Source organism: Typopeltis vanoorti, chromosome 9 (assembly GCF_054136105.1).
Source record: "Typopeltis vanoorti isolate ZY-2024b chromosome 9, IOZ_Tvanoo_1.0, whole genome shotgun sequence".
Lineage (NCBI taxonomy): Eukaryota > Metazoa > Arthropoda > Arachnida > Uropygi > Thelyphonidae > Typopeltis > Typopeltis vanoorti.
This window is the reverse complement of record NC_143557.1, coordinates 111852297-111874739: the sequence shown is the minus strand read 5'-3', so window position 1 is coordinate 111874739 and position 22443 is coordinate 111852297. Positions and strand designations below refer to the sequence as shown.

At 37.4% G+C, this 22443-nt stretch overlaps 1 protein-coding gene across 1 annotated transcript in view; it reads right to left on the bottom strand.

The window, feature by feature from the left end:
* LOC150103427 (RING finger and SPRY domain-containing protein 1-like) overlaps window positions 1-22443 on the bottom strand; it is a 358201-nt gene that overhangs the window by 157897 nt on the left and 177861 nt on the right. Inside the window, exon 10 of the mRNA XM_090397430.1 lies at window positions 19036-19179. Within this exon, the coding sequence (XP_090253556.1) occupies window positions 19036-19179 (144 nt within the window). The remainder of the gene's footprint in view (window positions 1-19035; window positions 19180-22443) is intronic.

The window sequence follows — 22443 nt, the reverse complement described above, 5'->3', positions numbered from 1 at the left end:
TTTTGACACAAGCTTCAAAAAACATAATAATATTGAATCTAAAACCAAATACTTCTCACAGAAGAAAACTGAAACAGCTTGATACAAAAGGAAAGTCAATAAACCATGGATAACCAAAAATATTTGGACCTATGCGACAAAAGAAGAAATTTGAAATCTTATATTAATAGTGGTGATAATAGAGAATGGTATAAAAATATTACCAAGATTATTAAAAAAGAAATCAAACATGCTAGAAACTTATGGATACTAGATGAATGCAAAAATATAGAAGAGGACTAAAAGTGCTTTTCAAATTATCAATAGGTTAACCAAACATTTTACTGCAATTAATTGGAGTATAGAAGATGAAGAGGAACTCTTATCATGGATAACCAGAAAATAGTTGATAGATGGAAATGTTACGCAACCAAGCTTTTTCAAAAGGACTCCACAACTGACTGACGATATTTTGCCAGGAGGTTCGAAAGAAGGAGATTATCCAATATTAAAAGAAGTCATTGCAACAGTTAGCTCCTCAAAAATAGAAAAATCACTGGGAATTGAAGGTGTTACAATGGAATTGATATGTGAAGGAGGTGACATCATCATAGACACCTTGCTAAATTTATTCCAGGATGTATAGAACACAGAGACTTGGCCTTCTGATGGGCAGACTTCTGTCCTTGTACCTATTCCTAAAAAGGGAAACAGCAATAAATGTAGCAACTATAGAACAATAAGCCTTATTAGTCATCCAAGCAAAATCCTGTTAAAAATATTATTGTCAAGAATTGAAAAGAAAATAGAAAGCAGACTATCAGACGAACAAGCAGGTTTCCGGAAATCCAGAAGTTCAATCGACCATATTTTTACAATACACATACTATGTGAAAAAATACACAGAACATAACAAAATAATCTGTCACAACTTTTTAGACCTTCAAAAAGCTTTTGACTCAATATGGCACAAGGCATTATGGAAAATTTTAGAACATTATGGTATAGACCAGTGCTTCCCAAACTTCTGGATGTCAGGGCCCCTTTGGAAAAATTTAAATATTTCACGCCACCCCTTGAAAAAAAATCGTAATATAGACATATATTATTATAATATTTATTGTATTTATATTCAATGTATTTATTGTATTTATATTCAATACACGGCGAATATTGCAAAAATCAAATGCAAATATTACATTTTTAGCTTCTTACATACACATTTGACATGGCACATTATCTCATATTTTTATATAGATAGATATATATTGTAGTTATTGTACATTTGCAGTACAAGCATATGAAACGTAAAACAATTAGTAATAAAGAAAGAACTAAAAACATAAAAGAAGTTTAATAACAATTTAATGTGATGGATGTGTTTCAATACTGCTACACAAAAAGTCAATATCAGGTGAAATATTTGAAACTGCAATTCTTAGATTTCTGCTTTGACATGAAACTTAGAATAAGAATATATATTTACTAATATTCATTAAGCGCTGAAATACGCAGGAAGCAAAATTTGTGAACCCGCACCAGTGCGTGATTTTTTTTTCCATTAAAATATAAAAATAACAAAAAAGAAATAATAAATAATAAAAATTAAATACGTTTCTTTTAAGATAAAAAAAAATCTACTTAGTCTTAAAACATTTAAAATGTTTCATTATTTCACAGCCCCCCCCCCTCAACAAAACCTACTGCCCCCAAAGGGGCTGCAGCCCACAGTTTGGGAAGTGCTGGTATAGACAATAAAATCATTAAGCTTATTAAATCTCTTTATTCCTCATCTGATATGAGAATTGAAATTAAAAATTACAGCAGTTAACCGTTCCGGGCAGAATGGGAGGTAAGACAGGAATGCATCTTGTTCCCCCCCCTCTTCTTAATTGTTTTCTGGACTATGTCATAGATGAAGCTCTTCATCAATATGACACTGGAATAGTAGTTGGTGGACTAAGAATAAACAACACATGTTTTGCAGACGATATCGATCTTCTGGCAGAAAGTGAAGAAAAATTACAAGAGATAACCAGCAGCGTTTTCGGAACATTAAAAAAATATGGATTATACATAAACCTGCAAAAAACAAAAACAATGATAACCTCAAAATCCGACACTGAACTCTTAAAGATACAAATTGACAATAAACAAATTGAGAATGTAAACAAGTTCACTTATCTAGGAAGCACGTTGAGTCAAGATGGTCGCTCAAAAACCAACATTAAATACCAGATTGCTAAGGCAACTGTGGCCCTACAGAAGTTAAAACCATTGTGGAGAGATAACAGATTAGCAATCACAACCAAACTAAGACTAATTGACACTTTGGTGAATTCTATCCTCTTGCATGGTTGTGAGGCCTGAACTTGATTGAGGAAAAATGAGAGGAGAATCCTGTCTTTTGAAATGAAAACTTACAGAAGACTTTTGAGAATTCCCTATACCGCTCACGAAACCAATGAAAATGTCTGAAAACTGATTGATTCAATAGACAGAAGAAAAGGGGAAAATCTGATAGTCATCAGAAGAAGATAGATGAAATGGTTAAAACAGGTGGAGAGGGCTAATGGCATTCCAAAGCAAGCACTAGAAGGAATCGTTCTAGGATCAAGGCTTAGGGGCCTGACCTCAATTAAAATGGACTGATAACATCAAAAAATGGACAAATTCCTCCCTTTCTCAACTGACACCAAGAACAAGAGACCAAGATGATTGGAGGAGGCTTACAAAGAATATCACTTACCAGCCATGAGTGACCCAACAGTCCATTTAGGACACTATGGAAGAGAAGAAGATTTAAATGCAAATTTTTAAGAGTCCCTTCCCCCCCCCCCTCAGCAAGTAGCTAGTGAGCTAAGCCTTTTTCAGCATTTTCTATTTAAACACCATGCAAGAAGAAACGATATACTACTGTCAGCCACAAGATACTGCAGAAAGCTTACATTATATTAGGTACCACTGGGGAAGGAAAGTAGTTGTTGATCTTGATCTGAAGGTTATTAACCTGTTTTAAGAAGGGATCAATGGATTTTGCTGGATGTAGCCAAACTGCAAAAAATATCATCCACTGAGTGGACCAAAAGGAAAGATGAAGATGAATTGAAAAGAAAAGTATCAGTCACAGCTGATGAAAAATAACTTCCTATGTGCCCTCAATGTGCTTGTAAAGTTGAAGATTTTTATTACATCAGGAAAAATGTTTCAAAATAAAAACTGGATTTTTGCCAGAGAAACATTTGTAATTAACGAGGTGATGTCAAAATTGATCATAATATCAGTAAGCTGTAAAGAGAGGTTCTTGATTTTAGCCTAAAAAATGTGATGAATTTTTCATAAAGGATCAAGATTTCTTTAAACTAGCACTTCAACCTATCAACCCAACCTGATAGGCTGGAGAATCAATACAGATTACAACTGGTCTTAGTGACAATCTTCTTTATGGATTTTAGGTAAACCATAGAAATGAGGGGTACTAAAATATGTGCACAATTTATTTATGGTATCGTTGTTCCCACTGAAAACTTCATCTAATATAGAAATCAATTTAGCTTTTAGGTAAGAGGATCTATCTGGCTAAGGGTAATTCTTGCAGAAAGATTTTAATTTGGTTAGAAAGTAAATTATACTACAGAAGAAATTATATTCTTGTTTTAATCGTATTAGTGTAAAGCGTATTTTAGTGCGTCTATTTTTGGTGTTATAACGTTTAATTTGACAAAACACGTTACAGATAAATATGGCACCTGTGCATAGGAAAATGGCGGCCAGTAATGAAGGTTTGCCATCGTTATCAAAGAACGGTAGCATAAAAGAAATGAGTCAGTGTACTAGCTGTGAAATGTACGCTTTGCGGAGTGCGGTCGGAGTGTGGTTAGATGATGATCAAGGATTGAATGTGTGTAGAAAATGTAGGGAGAATGCGGAATTGAAGTGTATTTCGGATCGTGAGTGTGATATTTTTGTCAACCTTCAGAATGAAGGAAATAGGGATATGACAAGAAACGGCAAGGTTGTACATGAAAATTGTGAGAGTGTGAATGTAGAAAGTGTGAATGATAGTATAAATGGTTTCTCAGAGAACAAAAAAGATGAGATAGATGCATTGAGTGAGATCGCGTTGTTGAATAGTGCGATAGAAAGAGCAAAACAGCAGCTAGAGTGCATGAACAAAAGTAGACTGAATGAACCAACCAATAATAAAAGGTATGACAGGAAAAATAGACGTATGAATGTGAACATGAACAAAATGAAGGATAGAGTGCTGTATGGAGACTCGTTAGTACGAGGTGTGTTAGTAGAGGATTTGACAAAATCGTACCAACCTGGTGCGACCATAAAGGACGTAACTGCGTCTATTAGAGAGCAAAAGGAAAGGGTGAAAGAAATGATTGTTGTGGCAGGTACGAATGATTTGAAAGGAGATAAAATGGAAATGATAGAAGACCTGAATGAATTGTTTGAGGTAGCAAAAGAAAAGAGTGAGAGAGTTAGAATGATTAGTCTTTTGCCACGGTATGACAGTGAAATGTTTAAAAGGAGGGCTAAAATTGCAAATGACTTTATGCGTGGGTTATGTATGACGAGTGGTGTGGAATTTGTGGATGTGTGGAGTGAGTTTGATGGGCGAAAGGATCTATATAAGATGGATGGCTTGCATTTGAATGGTTACGGTGTAAGAAGACTTGAGAAAATGTTGCTGAATGTAGTGGATGTGCAAATTCAGGGAAACTAGATTTGTTAGGGGGGGGGGAGTAGAGATACAGTCCTTATGGAGGCAGTTGAATGTAAGAATGAATATAATATGCCAGAGCAAATAAGGACAACAAATCAGAGTAGGATAGTTAATATAAGGCATCAAGGTAGGGTTGGGGCTAATGGGGGTCTTAAATTCATGTACACTAATACTAGGAGTATTAGGAACAAGAAGGAAGAGTTTTTGGCCATGGTTGGCACTTCCAGACCACAGGTTATAGGTATTAGTGACATGGCTGACGGTAGATGATATAACTAGTGGGATTAAATGTGATGGGTATAGTGTGTTCAGGAATGACAGAGAGAATAAAATGGGGGGAGGAGTATTGTTGATGATAGCTGATGAGCTCCAGCCAAGGAGAACAGAAGTTGAATTGCAGGATAGAGAAAAGAGCACATTTGAGGCCATTTGGTGTGAGATTGTGGCTAGCAGAACTAAATATACAATTGGGTGCTGCTATAGACCAGGTGATGGAAAAGATGGTGGTGACAGTATGCACAAGCAAATAGAAGAAATGGGTGGAAGGAGGGTGATTATTATGGGAGATTTCAACTATGGTCGCATTGATTGGAGTGAGGAGAGGACACACGGGAGGAAGGAACTGGATTTTATGCAGTTATTAAGGGATAACTATCTGCGACAGCATGTAATGGAAAATACTAGGGGTCAGAGAGTGCTTGACCTAGTAATTACATCTGAGGATTTGGCTGTAACAAATATGACCACATTGCCACCAATCGGTGAGAGTGATCATAGGGTCTTAACTTGGGAGGTGGCTAAAGGTGTAGAATTTTCAATTAAGACAGGGTACATGTGGAATTATCGGGCGGGAAAGTATGACAAGCTTAGGAGTTTGATTGGTTCAGTGCCATGGCATGTACAACTGCAAGGACTAGAAGTTGATAGTGCATGGGAGGTAGTTAAGAAGTGCTTGCATGAAGCAATGGCTGACTGTATACCTTGAGTCCGAATAACAAATCAAGTAGGGGTTAAATGGATGAATAACACCATTAAGCTTGAGTTGCAAAAAAAGAAACAACTATGGAGGGAATTTAAGGAGAAGGGTGACCGGCAGGCACATGAACGGTATAAAGCGCAGGCCAGAAGGGTGACGAGTGTGGTAAGAAAAGCAAAAAAGGATTACGAAAGAACATTGGCCATGCAGGCTAAAGAGAATCCTAAACAGTTTTTTAGATATGTAGCAAGTAAAAGGAAAAATGTACATGGCAGATTGATTTTAAAGAATGCCGATGGTAGGGAGGTAACTGAATCAGTTGAGATAGTTGAGTTACTGAGTGAGCACTTTGCAAAAGTATATCATCCAGGTGGTGACATTGCAGAAACGAATAAACCAGTAGATTATACGGGAATTGTGGTTAATGAAGTGGAGGTGAGTAGTCTATTGCATAACCTCAATGTCAATACATCTGTGGGATTGGATGGTATACCAGCTCGTGTTGTACGAGAAGCAGCTAAAGAATTGTCAGTACCCTTGACCATTTTGTTTAATTTGAGTCTCGGGTCTGGGTTAGTCCCGAGCGGGTGGAAAGAGGGGAAAATAGTTCCACTGCATAAAGGTGGTTCCAAGACTGCTGTTGTAAATTACCGACCGATTAGCATATCAGGAATCATTGTCAAGGTCTTAGAGAAAATAGTCAAGAGGAAAATACAAGATTGGATAGAAGAAAATGGGATACTGTATCGGGGACAGCATGGTTTTGTGAAGGGTAGGTCATGCCTCAGTAACTTGCTCACGTATTATAACACAGTGATGGCTGAACTGGATAAGGGTAATGGGTTTACGGTGATTCTACTGGACCTTGCCAAGGCCTTTGACAGGATTCCACATGGAATTCTAATCAGTAAATTGCAGCATATGGGAATGGACATAGGGTTGGTGAGATGGATAGGAGGGTGGTTGACGGAGAGATATCAGAGAGTGGTTTACTCGGGAGTAGAGTCCACAAGACGGCCTGTGACTAGTGGTGTGCCACAAGGATCTGTTCTTGGACCACTGCTGTTTAATTTGTTCATAAATGATATAGGAAATGATCTGAGAGGAACAGTTCATTTGTTTGCGGATGATGCGAAGTTGGGTAGGGCAATAGTGAATGCAGATGACGTCAAAATTTTGCAGGATGATTTGGATAGATTGGAGGTCTGGGCTAAGGAGAATGGATGTCAGTTTAATGTGGCAAAATGTAAGGTTATGCATTTTGGGGTGAAAAGATTGGCGGCAGTTTACTGCATTGGTGGAACCCTGCTCCAGGAAATTGATGAGGCACGAGATTTAGGAGTGTTGGTAGATAAGGAATTGAAATTTAGGGGACACATTGCAAAAGTGACCAAAACAGCTCATCAAATCACTTGGTTGCTGAAGAATACGTTGACAAGCAGAGACAAGCAGGTTATTGTTCCTCTCTATCGAGCCTTGATAAGACCCCATCTAGACTACTGTGCTCAGATTTGGTCACCTAGGTTTCTTCTTGATGGGGAGGAGGTGGAGAGGATCCAGAGGCGAGTGACCAAGATGATAGCAGGTCTGTGGAATGAACCGTATGAGAACAGGTTGAGGATTTGTGGGTTGCAAAAATTGGTTGATAGGCGGAGGAGGGGAGATATGATTGAGACATTCAAATTACTGAAGGGTTTCTATAAAATTAATTCAGAAGATATTTTTGAGAACAGGGCTGGTTGTGGGAGGACTAGGGGACATCCATGGAAACTGGGCAAAAGTGTGGTTAGTAAAGGTGTTAGAGCTGGGTTCTTTACTTTTAGAGTAGTGAATGAGTGGAATGCGCTCCCTGAGTCTGTGGTGGATGCTGTGACAGTGAATGAGTTTAAGGCGAGGTATGATAGATACTGTATGAATGTCAAATAGTTGTGATGAATATGATTTGGGCCTCCCTCGATGAGTCTAATGACTCCTGGAGTTGCCCGTAATAATAATAATAATAATAATAATAATAATAATAATCCTTTATCCAAGTGTGAGGAAACAAGAGTTTGCATGTGAAGTATCTTCACAACTAGGCTACTGGTATACAGTGGCAGATGATCTGGCATCAGTTGCCTCATTATGGAGAACATATGTACATTATGGAATAGTTCATACACAAAACAAACTTTTGTTTGTTCGAACTTGGATAAAGAATCAAAACAAGAATATATCTTGTCTAATATATGATAATTTAAGGATGATTTTTTCTGTTGTAATCAGTCCTATCTTTGCAACTTCACTGTTGAACATAAGTTTGTTATCTCTTGCATTTCTGGAATCTCCACACCTACCACCAGAATCCTGAGGCAGTATTAATTTACATCTATGTTTTTTCTTATCAGCAAACTGTCCAGTTTCTTATCTACCACCAAAGAAACTGACTGTTGTCTGTAGCAGGTAATTACCAAATTCAATGCAAATATTATTGGAAGAACGACAGTACGTTGCACCTTTTGATTGGAAAAGGCCTAAATTCGATTCTCATCTTGACGAGAGTAATTTTTATGTTTTTTTTTTTTTTTTTCAATTGAAGGTGAGTTAGCTGATATCATACAGAGGTAGCAGGGCCTTTTCTCCCAGAAACTTGGGTTTTTCAACCTGCATACAGACAAATCAGCCTCAAGAACACACAATTTACAGATAAAAAAAATACTAGTGGTGGTGGACAGTAGATGGCATTGGTGTAGATGATGATAGTTGTGGTTTGCTGTAGTTGGTGGATTAAGTGGTAGAGACAGAGTTGTAGAGTAGGTGCCCTCCCTCCATGAGCCTTTGGACGCCTTGGAGGTGTCACGTAATAATAATAATAAATTATCTTCCATATATTTTGGACAGGCTGGTCATTCAATAGAAGAGAGCTTTCAAGATTACCATTATTATATCAATATAATAATATTATAAGACAAGAAATCTTATGAGTCTGGTCTTGTTCAGCATAGAGTTGGAAGAGAACAAAGATCCTTTGGTCTGATTAAGATTACCATTATTATATCAATATAATAAGTATTATATTGATATAATAATATAATAATAATAATAATATTATAAGACAAGAAATCTTATGAGTCTGGTCTTGTTCAGCATGGAGTTGGAAGAGAACAAAGATCCTTTGGTCTGATACATTCTTGATGGACAGAAGCTATTTCAAATATGAATGCTTGTCTAAAGAAAGTTCCAAGACATTAAATTACATAGACATGTAATTTAAACTGGAATGTCTTAGACGTCATCTTTTTGGCTTGTAGAATTTATTATGAAACTGACTGCTTATTTTTTTTTTTTTAGTTTATGTCACTGATGATGGACAGGCAGTTTCTGTTTGAAATATATCATGATTTTAGATTATCAATAAATTTTGTTTTCTTATGTATATGTGTTGATATCTAGGACTGTTATTCATAATCTACATGGACCACATTATTAAATAAGTGATAATAAATCTAAGTGAGTTTAAGGTGTAGTGGTCATTACATGCAACACACACAGCCCTTTTCAAGCCCAGGAGAAAACACGGTAGAAAGAATACCAAACAGACCACGAGTTAAAATTCTGCCACGGACATAGGTGTTTGTGAATGTAGTTAAGGTGGGAGATAAATGTAATCACAACTCTGCTTATGATGAAGGCTTGAAAAGAAAAAAAAAAGTTTCAATGTTTAGTCTCTAAAACAGTTTTCAGATTATCTAACCCATAGCTTACCCATGGTATTACTAACACACTCACACAAAAGAAAATCAGTGGGACTAGTACAATCTTGGAGAGTTCAAGGCATGAACTGACAACAAATGATCTCTAGTGTAATGTGGTGGATCTCATCCCTTGCCTTAGGGGAGTCAACATATTCTCTGATGATATGCTGCTTAGCTAATATCCATTTTGGGATCCAGTCTACAGTGACTAAGGCAGTGGCTATCTCAGAAAATACATGCGATGTAGGAGTACAGAGAGAGAGAGAGAGAGAAAGAGAGAGAGAGAGATGGAGAAGACAGCAGAGGCATGTTGCATTTGTGAGCTGAAGGAAGACATTAAATTAAAACAAGAAACCAAACTAATGGCTAAATCCAGTTTCGACTGCAGCAAAATCACCAGATGCCACTGCTTTGGATCTACAAACAAAAAAAATGATGGGACGACTTTCCCACAACTGGTGAAAGTAAATTGTAACACAGCAACACGTGCATCAGAACTAATGGTGACTGTCAGTTCTCCCAAATTACATATATGAGTCTGACTTGACCTTGAAGGCTGACACCTTTGCAAACAACTAGAAGAAAAATGACAAAGCAACAGCACAACATGGTACAGCGACTACAAAAGAGGAATTCTAGTGCAGAAATCAAGCAGTGTTAACAGCCAACTTGAAAACCAAAGTACTGCATAGGACCCACTCAATCAACAACAAAACCCACAGACTTTCAGATCCACTTTACAAATATACAATTGGAAGAGAAGCTGTAACCTCAACAGTGTCCACTTCCACATCCAGTCTGCAAAAACCTCCATCTACTTTTTCTGACAGAAATCCAAATTTCAAAACCTCCTAGCACTAATCATCTGAACTTATCCAAATATACACTTGTTGACTCCTTTCAGCCCAAGGGCAGTGCTTGTGCATATGCCCGCTCTGATATACCATGCCAGAGCATTTAACTTAAAATCTCCAGATCATGATCTACTCTGGTTGAAAATCTCTGTCCAACCTTTTAAAATTCATATGATGTCTATATTGCGCTCCCAATGCTACCAACCACTTGGAACTTGATTTCCTCTCTTTGAAAGTTGATGTCCTTCAATCCAACCTTCCTAACAGTGGCATTATCCTTCTCGGTGATTTCAATGTGCACAATACCAACTGGGTTTTCTTCTCCAACTGCACAGACCAACTAGATAGACATGCTGAGACATTTGTCATCACCATTGACTTTATACAAATTGTTAACATGTCCACCAGAGTACTAGATCAGAGAATGCCAGTGAGACCTCTTTTTCACTAGTGATCCCTCCAAATATACTGTAAAGGTTGAATCTCCCTTAGGTAATTCAGACTACAACCTTGTGCTTATCTCTTAACCTACAGTCATTCTCAACCAAGAGTTGTCTGGCATTATAAGAACACCAAGTGGAATTACCTCTGAGATTTCTATGCTTAATTCCCATGGTCATCATTAAAGTAATCCTCTCCAGAATAGAAACACATTCTCCATTCCACATTAAATTCCCCACCCATAGTAAGCCCCATTCTCCATAAGATATGCCAAAGCTGTCCAAATGAAGAACCAAGTGTACTGCAAGTGGCTATCATCAAGAACTCTGCCTTCTCTCACTGAAAGTCCGAAACAAGTGCAAGATAATCATCAATTCATCAAAAATCAGATTTCTAAATAGCCAAAAGAAGGAAACTTGCATTGTGTCCAAATGGCAGCCATGCATTTGGGTCTCTGGCCAAAGCAGTTGGCCACAACTTTTGTCCAACACTACTCTCATTGCTCCAGTACCCATATGGGTCTGTTGCATCATCATATTGTTTCTAATTCTGCTGCTCAATTTTCTTTTCCTTCTTATGTTTATCCAAACGTTGCTCAACTTTCAATAATTTTCCCATGCCTTCTCTAATAATCTGCTTTAACTTTGTTATTTTGGAGGTTAATTCATTTTCAATAACCTCCTCAATATCTTCTTTAGCAGGGCAAGTATTCTTATTTTCGACTTCGCTGCTCATCTTAGCATTACATTTCTTGTGCATTTTTGGTGCCATTTTAAACTACATGACATCCCTTTCAAAGCTGTTCCATAGATAATTCTGCATCTATTAATCCATATACAAAGTCAAAATTAAGATGTCTTTACTTTTAAAAAAATGTGCAAAAATTTTGCAAAAAGGAATGCTCGAACTTTGGAAAAAACCTGCTTTTGTTGTTTGCAAACTAAAGACTTAGCACTAATATAGCTGCCCTCTCAGAAACTTGCCATGTTAGAGATACACCGTCATTCAGAACTGGAAATAAGGAGGAAAAAAAATGGATTCACAGAGTTGGTTCTTCTTATTAAAAACAAACTTGTCAGCCATCTATCTCAAGTACCACTTGGAATCAACAAGCATTTCATGACGTTACACTTGAAGCTGATCAAGGATCAGCATGCAACAGTTAATGCCCCAAGCCTAGGTGCTAATGATGACTCTACAAAAGATTTTTATGCCAAATTGGATATCTTATGTAAAATTCCAAAACAATAAAGTGATTTTTCTTGGTGACTTCGATGTCAGAGTTTGATATGAATATACTCTGACAGGAAACTACTGGAAAGTAAGGTGTTAAGAAATCAAACTCAAATGTAAATATCATATTTCTGAGACATGCAGAAACATAATTTTATCATCCAATACACTTTGTCAAAAGCAAATTCAAGCCATTGCAGAAACATCCTCACTCAGGTGACTGACATTTAATTAATTACATCATTGTTGATGTAATTAATTAAATGAGATGGTGATTGTCGGAGGAGACTTGAACGGGCACATAGGAAGATAGAATAGAGACTGTGAAAGGGTGCATGGTGGCCATGGAGTGGGAATGATGAACCAGGAAGGAGAGAGGGTTGTGGACTTTGCAGTAGCGTTTGATCTGGTAATTGTGAACTCGTTTTTCTTCAAGAGGGAAAAACATTTGATAACATTTAGAAGTGGTAACAACAGCTCACAAATTGACTACATTTTGACTAGAAGAAAACATCTTAAGGTTGTGACAAATTGTAAGGTAATTCCAACAGATCAAGTAGCACAACAACACCGACTGCTGTGCGCAGACTTTAAAACAAGATCGTAGATAAGAACTTCTGGTTGCCATGGGATGAAGACAATTAAGTGGTTTCGCTTAAAAGAAGAGAGTGTGAGGAATCATTTTAGGGAGAGAGTGTTAGAGAGGATTTCAGATGGACTGGAAAGTGTACAAGATTAGTGGAAACACAATTCAAAAGTAATCCTGAGCTGTGCAATCAAGGTGCTTGGTGAGACATCTGGAAAGATTAGAGAGCAGGAGGAGGGTTGGTGGTGGAATAATAATGTACAAGTGGCAGTGACAGCTAAGAGGAAGGCAAAGCAGAAGTGGGATGAGTCAAGAGAGGAAGAGGACAGAGAGGTGTACAGAGAGAGAGAAAGCAAGAAGCCAAGAGAGTTGTGGCACAGGCGAAGGCCATGGCATATCAAGATCTGTTTGATCAATTAGAAACAAAGGAAGGACAGAGAAAAATTTACCAACTAGCGAAATGTAGAAATAAAGCAGCTAAGGACATCTTACATGTGAGGCAGATCAAAGATGCTGAAGGAAGAGTATTATGGAGGGATGTGGACATAAGAAACAGATGGAAAATATACTTTGAGGGACTTCTGAATGAGGAAAATGCAAGGACTCACAGAGGAGATGGGCAGCCTTCTGAGGGGATGGTGCAGAACATCAGTAGAATGGAAGTGACGGAGGCCATGAAGAGGATGAGGAATGGAAAAGCGGTGGGCCCCGACAGAATTCCAGTGGAGGCATGGAAGGCACTGGGGGAAGAGGGAATTGACCTGCTGTGGGACCTGTTCATGAAAGTTTGCCAACAGGAAAATATACCCGAGGAATGGAGGGAGAGTACTCTTGTTCCCATCTACAAGGGTAAAGGGGATGCACAAGACTGTAAAAATTACAGAGGAATAAAGTTGATGTCCCACACAATGAAGATCCTAGAAAGGGTTCTTGATGGTAGATTGAGGGAGGAGGTGGAGATTGCAAAGGAACAATTTGGCTTCATGCCTGGTAGATCAACAACAGATGCTATCTTTGGGTTACGACAGATGATGGAAAAATATCGAGAGAAACAAAGGGAGCTACATCTGGTATTTATTGATCTGGAGAAAGCATACGATAGAGTGCCAAGGCAAGAAGTCTGGAGGTATCTGAGGGAGAAGAAGGTGCTGGAGAAATATGTCAGGTTGGTGCAGGAAATGTACAGAAATGTGAAGACAAGTGTTCGGACCTGCTTGGGACAGACAGAAAGTTTTCAAGTAACAGTTGGCTTGCATCAAGGGTCAGCATTAAGTCCGTTTCTGTTTAATATTGTGATGGAGGTGGTAACAGAGGAGGTGAGAGAAGATGCACCTTGGACAATGTTGTATGCAGATGACATCTTGCTGTGTGTAGATTCAAGAGAAGAAGCGGAAACTAAACTGGAAAGATGGAGAAAAGTACTGGAAGAGAGAGGTATGAGACTGAGCAGAAGTAAGACAGAGTATATGTGTTGCGCAGTGGGCAGTGGCCAGGAGACAGAGCTGGAAGGAAATGTCATCAGGAAGGTGAGAGACTTTAGATACTTAGGTTCGACAGTGGAAGAAGATGGAGGAGGTGAGAAGGAAGTGGGATGCAGGATACAAGCAGGTTGGAGGAACTGGAGGGAGATGGCTGGAGTGTTATGCGATAAGAGGGTGCCGATCAATCTGAAAGGCAAAATTTATAGGACAGTAGTGAGGCCAGCTATGACATATGCTATAGAAACTGTGGCCCTGAGGAAAAATAACATTAGCAGGATGGAAGTAGCAGAGATGAGAATGCTTAGGTGGATGTGCGGTGTGACCAGAAAGGATCATCTAAGAAATGACTATGTCAGGGGAACAGTGAAAGTTACGAACTTAGGAGCGAAAATACAGGAGGCAAGGTTGAGATGGTTTGGTCATGTGATGAGGAGGGAGGACGAATATGTGGGAAGAAGGGTCATGCAGATGGATGTGCAAGGAAGGCGGAAGCTTGGGCGGCCAAAGAAGAGATGGAGGGAGCTGGTAGAAGAGGACTTGAAGATGAAGAACTTGGATGTGGTGACAGCCCAAGACAGGAAGGTGTGGAGGAGACTCATAACAAACAGTGACCCCACTTAAGTGGGAGAAGCTGCAGAAGAAGAAGAAGATTGTCCGTGATTATGAGTGCAACAATGTTCTCATAAGGGCTACTACTAGTGGCACAATATATGATTGTCTTTATTTGCATCAGCTTCAAGACTGCACTTTATTAAAAGGGGATTGAGATGCAAACTACAAAGACAACTCAGCGTTTTAACAGCAAATTATCTACTAAAAAAATTATCCAAAAGGTTGAGTAGCTATAGTTGCAATTAAGTTAACATCTACCTGCAAAGAAATGAATGGTAAACATCGCAACTGGTTTGATGACAATGAAATCCAACTTCCGGTCAACAAGAAATGGAAAGCTTTCTATGACTGGCAGAATGATTCCAATTACTCTTTAAAAAATAACACACATCAAGATATAAAAGCAGAAGTACAAAGAAAAAAGTGACATCTGAAAAATCAGTGGTGGTTACAGAAAACTAAATAAATGCAATGTCTTGCTGGCATTTGTAACTTCATAGCTTCTTTAGAGCTATCAAAGCCTCTAACTTTCTGCTCATGACTCAACTTCCATATATGCACAGGATCAAAAGCTGCAGTGTCTGTTAAAGATCTCAAAGTAGAACACAACTGTTACTCATGAATTTCTAAACAACATCCCCCAAGACCCAATTAGAGATGATCTTAGTTCTTAGTCTCTTTTGGTCGAAGATGAATATGGTATCAAGCAAGTGAAATCTAACCTAGATACTAGTTCTAATGGTGATTTGACTGCAACCATCTTCAAAAAAAGAGAAGTCAAGTCAGATTATTACATTTCAGTTATTGGAACATATCTCTCTCTCTCTGCTATTTATTACTCAGATCTTTGTTTACACTCTTGCTAATCAATCTAATGCTTCATCTTACTAAAAACTTCAAAAATCTCATTGTGAGTTGAGGCAATCCCATGGAACAATCATAGCATCTTCATAGCAAGTCAAATTTCAAGAGAAATATCATGAAAAATGCTTCTTTGAAAGAAACTTATGAATGAATTGGCATAAGTGTAGAACATGAAAACAGTGTGAAACAAACATGCAGTTTTAGAGAGAGAGAATACAAGAATAAGGTAACCTACAATAGTAAGTGCTGCTCGCTAGAAGATTCATTTCAAATAAATAAATCCTTCTAGTGTTTATGCACATGTTGTTGTTGTTATAGGTTAACTGACTGTTGTATGTGCTTGGTTTTATTTCACCCTGATGACATACTAGTAGTTATGATATAAAATATATGCTTGCTAATTATTGTTAAAGTTGTATATTCCATGTAATACATTTCACTCTTGATTACTATGTTACAAGTTCCATTAAAATTAAGAAAATACCATTGTCATCATGGTATTTTCATATAAGTCCGCATGGTTAGCCTATGATTATGTGCTTCGCAACCATATGCCCGGGGAAGGAGTGTCCTAGGTTCGATTCCCATCGATGATGTGAGGAGCTTAAGTATCTTTCTCAGCCATAGACAAGTTAGCTGGTCTTGGGAGTGGACAGCAGGGTCCCCCCCCACACACACAGTTTATCTGGGATTTTTCATTCCGCAAGCAGGCAAACCGGCCCCGTGAACACACGCTGCTATAGTCAAAAATACCTCATCAGGTGGGCTCAACCAGTCTAAAGGGCAGTCGAGGAATGGGGACCCCCCCCCCCAAGAATAAAAAAAAAATTTCATATTTTCTTGCAAGAAGCTTACATAAGATATTTTTTTATTGAATCTAAACTGCTTAGATTCCAAAATTCAGTGATTTTTAAGCCATCTTTTAAAAATCATACAAATGTAAATAAATATGGATGCATGACATGGAAACAAATTTGAAGTTTCCTACTTAACTAATGATATCAAATAGCACTCACAAAGAGAGAGAGAGAGAGTGCTCTCAGTACTTTCAGGCATTAAATCTGACCAGTTCCATTTCTTTTGTGTTGCCCGCAACAGATATGAAATGCAGGAATCATTCAACTAAAGTTTAATCATCTTATTACTTTGTGATGTGCATTAATTCCATCAAATCAACAAGATGACTTAGTTCTAACTAGCATTTAAGCTTGAATGCTCATACATGCTGGGAGTTTGAATCAAAATGGTAAGGCAAAGCCTAAAACAAAAGTAGATCTCAGGAGTCCTTTAAGAGACATAAATGAGATAACTGTATTTAAGACCTGTCAAGTAGCACCTGTCAACTGGCCAATTTGGAAGAAACCCTTTAACTGTGCTGGACTATCACAGTCTCCTGCACACAATAAGTTATGACCTCAAAATAAAGGCTGTTAATCTGTTTGTCCATTCAGAGAAAAGCTATTTCTCAACTCTGTATAGATGGATTTTAATGAAATTCAGTAGTTGAATAAAACCATCCCAATTTTCATATAAGAAAATTTCATTTATACATGTAAAATTTAGCAAAACTTTTCAAAATTATGCAAAACTTCACTTTTGCTGAGTGCAATTAGAATAGCATGTTTAGAATTTAGGACAAATGTGTCCATTGAACTCAATACAGTTATAATGAAACCATTTTTCATAGCAAACATAAAAAATAATCTTAAACAATAGTAACTATGCTCTGGCTAGATGGAATTTAATAAACTTAGTTATTTAGGATCTCATTTCTAAAATCTGTGAAGTAACCTTGATAATAATGATTCTAGATTCAGTCAGACCATTTTTTGTGACAAAATTTATATGTCTAAGATAAAAACAGGTATAGGCTTAAATTATGAGATAATTAATGATGTCACTGTACAAGAATGCTATTATGTTAATTTCTATGATCACAATGCTATTTTATTAAAAGGAATACTCGTAGACAAGCTTATACGTTGGTTATGCATTTCTAAATCACTTAGGGAATTGAAACAACGTAGATCCGAATATAAATTAAATTATACTTTAATTAATATTTCCGATATTTCGGCAATGTCACATTGCCGAACTTTGGTTTTCTCAGTTTACAGAAAACCCACCCATACAGGCAGATACATCCACCAACAATCCCCCCCCCCCCTCAAAACAATTTGGAGTGGTAAAAACACTATACAACAGGGCTAAACTATTCTGTTCTAACGACATAGCCCTTAACACTGAACTAAATCACATCCTCAACACTTTCTCAGCCAATGGCTACCCCCCCAAAAAAATCCAAAATATATTAAACCTACTAACCACAGCCCCCCTCCACAAAAAAGATTACTCTAAATCTATCACCATTCCCTACATCCGAGGCACCTCAGAAAAAATTACCAAAATTCTAAAAAAACATGACCTCACCTCCTGTTACAGGCCTTACAGAAAATTGGCATCCCTTATCCGCTCTACCAAAGACCAACCACTTCCCCTAGACCTACCTGGTGTATACCAGGTCCCTTGCAGTTGTAAACTGTCGTACTTTGGCCAAACAGGCAGGACAGCGAATATCAGAATTTCTGAACACAAGGACTACATCCGGTTTTACAAGTATAGCCATTCTGGCCTTGCAGATCATGCTCTGGATACTCGCCACAGAATACGGTGGAAGAAAGCTACAGTAATACACCGGAGCAAGTTCAAGTATGAAAGACTATTCATGGAATCAGCCTCTGCCCTAAGAAACTCTCCGAACCTCAACAAATTTGGTTGTATGCGACTGCCCCAAATTTGGGAGGCATACATCAGCAGACCTTCGGCCAAGAACGCCTACTTGGCCCGCCAGAGGGCACCATCAGGACTTCTAGGAGAACGATAGCTTCATATCTTCATTCTCAGTTACTGTATTGTTAGTGCCTGTGTGCAACTGCCTTTTTGTAAGTTCCTTTTGAAAATGGCAATGTGACATTGCCGAAATATCGGAAATATTAATTAAAGTATAATTTAATTTATATTCGGATCTACGTTGTTTCAATTCCCTAAGTGATTTAGAAATTAAAAGGAATAGATGCAACTAGAAAGAACAAATGCTTTTAATTAAATTTTTGTCAAAGGAGTATTAACAACATAATAATAAAAACAAACAAACAGGATCTTCTACAGCACATTCTCATTAAATAAAGCCATTGAGATATGTTAAAATTTAGACTTCAGCAATCATTAAATAGCAGTTAAGCTAAAAGTTCACATCATTTATTAGCTAAATATAATGATAGGCTTAGGGGTTAGTAGTTATTCATAATAGTACTTAATGTATAAACACCAGAAGAACAAAAAATAATTCACTGAGTTACTAATAACTTGCTGAATTCCAAACTAGCATTATGTGCTGGTTGGGCATTACTCTGTTTCTCAAGACTTTGTGATGATAATGATGAAACAGTAAATAATAGAGATGGGCACACACAAACACATATTATAAGACAAGAGACGTTAAATATGAATACTACAGATGTAAATTTGGATAGTTACATGATTTAAAAATTTGCTGTCTTTTGTAGCCCATCCAATCTGCATGACCCCTGATGTGATGATAGTCACTTCATAATACCAAACTCCTGAATCAACTTGAAAAGTACACCTAACACTTTCAAATGAAGATGCATCACATCTAGCCTGCAAAAAATGGGAAAAAATGAACATGCTCATTAATTATTATATAGTTTAATATTACATCAAACTTGTTATGTGAAAATTCTCTGAGCATCCATGAATGAAGCAGTCTGATATATAATTCTTATAGTTATAAATTATAAGAGTCAAGTACCATAACTTTTGTTAATAAGGTTTATTAATAGCATTCCTGCCATACTGTTCGATCATTTGTTTATTTTCCTCAAAATAAAAACAAGAATGCTAATTTTGTGTGCATATATTTATTATATATTGTAATACAGGACTTCATTACTGAATTAATCATAGCCCATTTTCTTGCTATTTATATTACTATGATTTATGAACTGCCTTTAAATATGACAACACTTTTTTTTTTTTTTCAATTATGTCAAATGATCAACTCAGTATTTGGGCTGAACCAAATGAAGGATCTCATTTCAAGTGTTTTGGTGATGCAGCTGATAGCAACTGCCTTTGTTCAAAAGGACCTAGGTTTAAATCCTGTCAAGCATATATGAAAAAAATTTATTAGGGGATTTAACTGAAGGTGAATTAGTAAGTCTTATGCAGGTGGAAACATTGCATCCTTCTTCCAAAACAGCATGCAATGTTTATAAGAGGTCCAGTTATTCGGCTGTAATAGGTCATTTTTGACTAGTACATAAAAGAAGTATAGCAAGATTTAGCAGTTTAATTTTATTATTATTATACACATTATTTTAATAGCATTAACTCAAACTATATAAGGACAAAATAAATTACAAATTTATCAAGACCACCTGATATTTTAAATATTATGCAAGATTATAGCAACATTGTTCTCAACTCTCACATCCAGAGTACTTCTGAAACACTAGTTAAAGTACTGTATGTAAATGTAATTTTTGTGCTCATTTTACGCTACATCAGACCTGATGCCATTTAATGGATGAATGTTATCCTTTCGCACATCTAGACAGTATGAAGTGTCATGTTGTATATCTGTAAGTTGGCTTATTTAAAGACAAAGAACCAGTACTCTCTGCCTTGAGAATATACATATTCAATAATCAGTACGCAGTCAGGTGCACCCACTTCTTATATTTCTTACAAGGGTCAGATGAAAGAAAAACTAGTCAAGAAGCCATTACCAATCTGAAATGCTGTTTGTGAAGTCTGCAGCAACTGCACAGTTCTAATCTCAACAAATGTTGCTCTATTAATTCTTCCACTTCAGCAAGCAATTGATCATATTTCTGTATGGGCTCTTAGTAATAAGTTCAGGTTTTCAGTAGGAAAAAAAGTATTTGCATACACTTCTGCCAAAAATGCACTCTTCGCCCAGATCCTAAGTTAATAATGGGACAAAATGTTATTTCAGTAGCAACAGAAGCCAAGCGAAAGATACTAGTAGCAATATGTATACCCTGAGATGACAGTTGTCAACCATTACAGGCTTCTCTGCCTTGTTGAACAATAGACTTGAGACCCCCATAATCCAGCTTTGAACATATTAGTGCACAATACAAACGAAGCATTGAAGATCAATATGCAACCACCTACTCAGTAGAGGAGAGTGCGAAGGAGATTCGATGCACTCTTGCACTTTTCTTAGTTGATGAATGTAAGCTCTGTCAAAGATGAATACTAAGAATATGGCTTTTATTGGAACAACATTTTGTCCTAATGTTAATTTAGGATCTGGGTGAAGAGTGCATTTTTTGGCAGAAGTGCACACATACTTTTTTTCTGCTGAAAACCTGAATCTATTACTAAAAGCCCATGCAGAAATATGTTCAATTGCTTGTTGAAGTTGTCTTCCAATTACTTTCATGTTACAAGAGTAACAGTAAATTGTGAAGCATCAACATATAGAGCATTGTGTATAGTGGAAGGAAGCTGTTCAGTGACTGAGTTAACTTTGACAGCAGAGTGTCACACCCTCTCCTTGATTATATGGTTGAGATAGCGTACTTCCCACTAAGACTTGGAAACTTAGCTAGACAAAGTTTTTAATAAATACAGAAAGGTGCCCTCTAAGACCTAGGGTATAGAGGTCTTTTAATATGCCACATATATCCAGGCTGTGTCACATGCTTTTTCCATGTCAAAGAACACTGAAACCAGATGTTCTCATTTCAGGAATGTGTTTCTTATGCATGTTTCAAAATGGACCAAATGGTTCAACATCAAATGATGTCTGCAAAAGTTGCATTGCATATTGGAAAGATCACGCTAAATACTATGGGATCAAGGATCTTAGGACATGTGTGGCGGTGGCTAACTTACTTTTTGCATCCTGATATGATATATTTTGATCTATTTGAATTGTTTGTATTTCTTTTTTCATCTTTCCACTTGTGACATGCACGGGAATAGGCTGGATGATCTCCCTTGACAGTTGACCAATTTAGCTTTCTTAGTAGTGCAAGATTTACCATTAACATATCTCAACAGGATAGTTGAGATACCCTGCAAAAGTACGGATAATGTTCCTGGTCAGAACCAAGTAACCATCCCTAAATATCAGGATGTACCTCATACCCATTATGCCCTGATCTTTAAGCTCTGAATATACCTCATCTGTAACATCAAGAAGATCCCAGTCTGATGTCATTCTTCTAGAATAGTTCAGTGTTTTATGAGGTGTCATTATTGATGTAGTTTTTAGTAATTTTTCTGAGTGTTACTTACTAGATGTTTCTACCAGAATGCAGTTTCTTGACTGTTTTGGGAGACTCTGCCAGTCCTTCTAAACTCTTTTGAATAAAGATGGGTGACATTTAACTTCTGTTATCAAATGATGTGTATATGGTATCAGTACTTCATTGGGAACTTGTTAGTACCCCTCAAAACATTTGAGGATGAAGAATTCATGCTCGAGATTTGTTTGGCAGTAGATCTCCCCATCTACCCCGTAGCCACACATGGATGCCCACTGACTGTGTTTGGGAGTGGACCACTAGGACTACTCCAGATGCTATACCAGCACCACAGCAAGCCTTTGAGCCCCATCCCTGGACCATTGGGTAGGAGTACTTACTGCAATACCACTAACTGATCGATTCTGGCCTGGTCACTCAGGACCTGCCAAAGCAGAGCAAGACTACAAGGATCCCCTTTCTGGATGTACATAGTTGGCACAAACAAACATAGCTTCAGGGTACTGGGTCTCAGATGTAGTCTGAGAAAGGATAGTAAAAAAAAGATTCAGGTGAAGTAGAGCAAAGAATATGGGAAGAAAAACAAAGAAAAAAGAGGATGAATGAAAAAGGCCAGTACCAT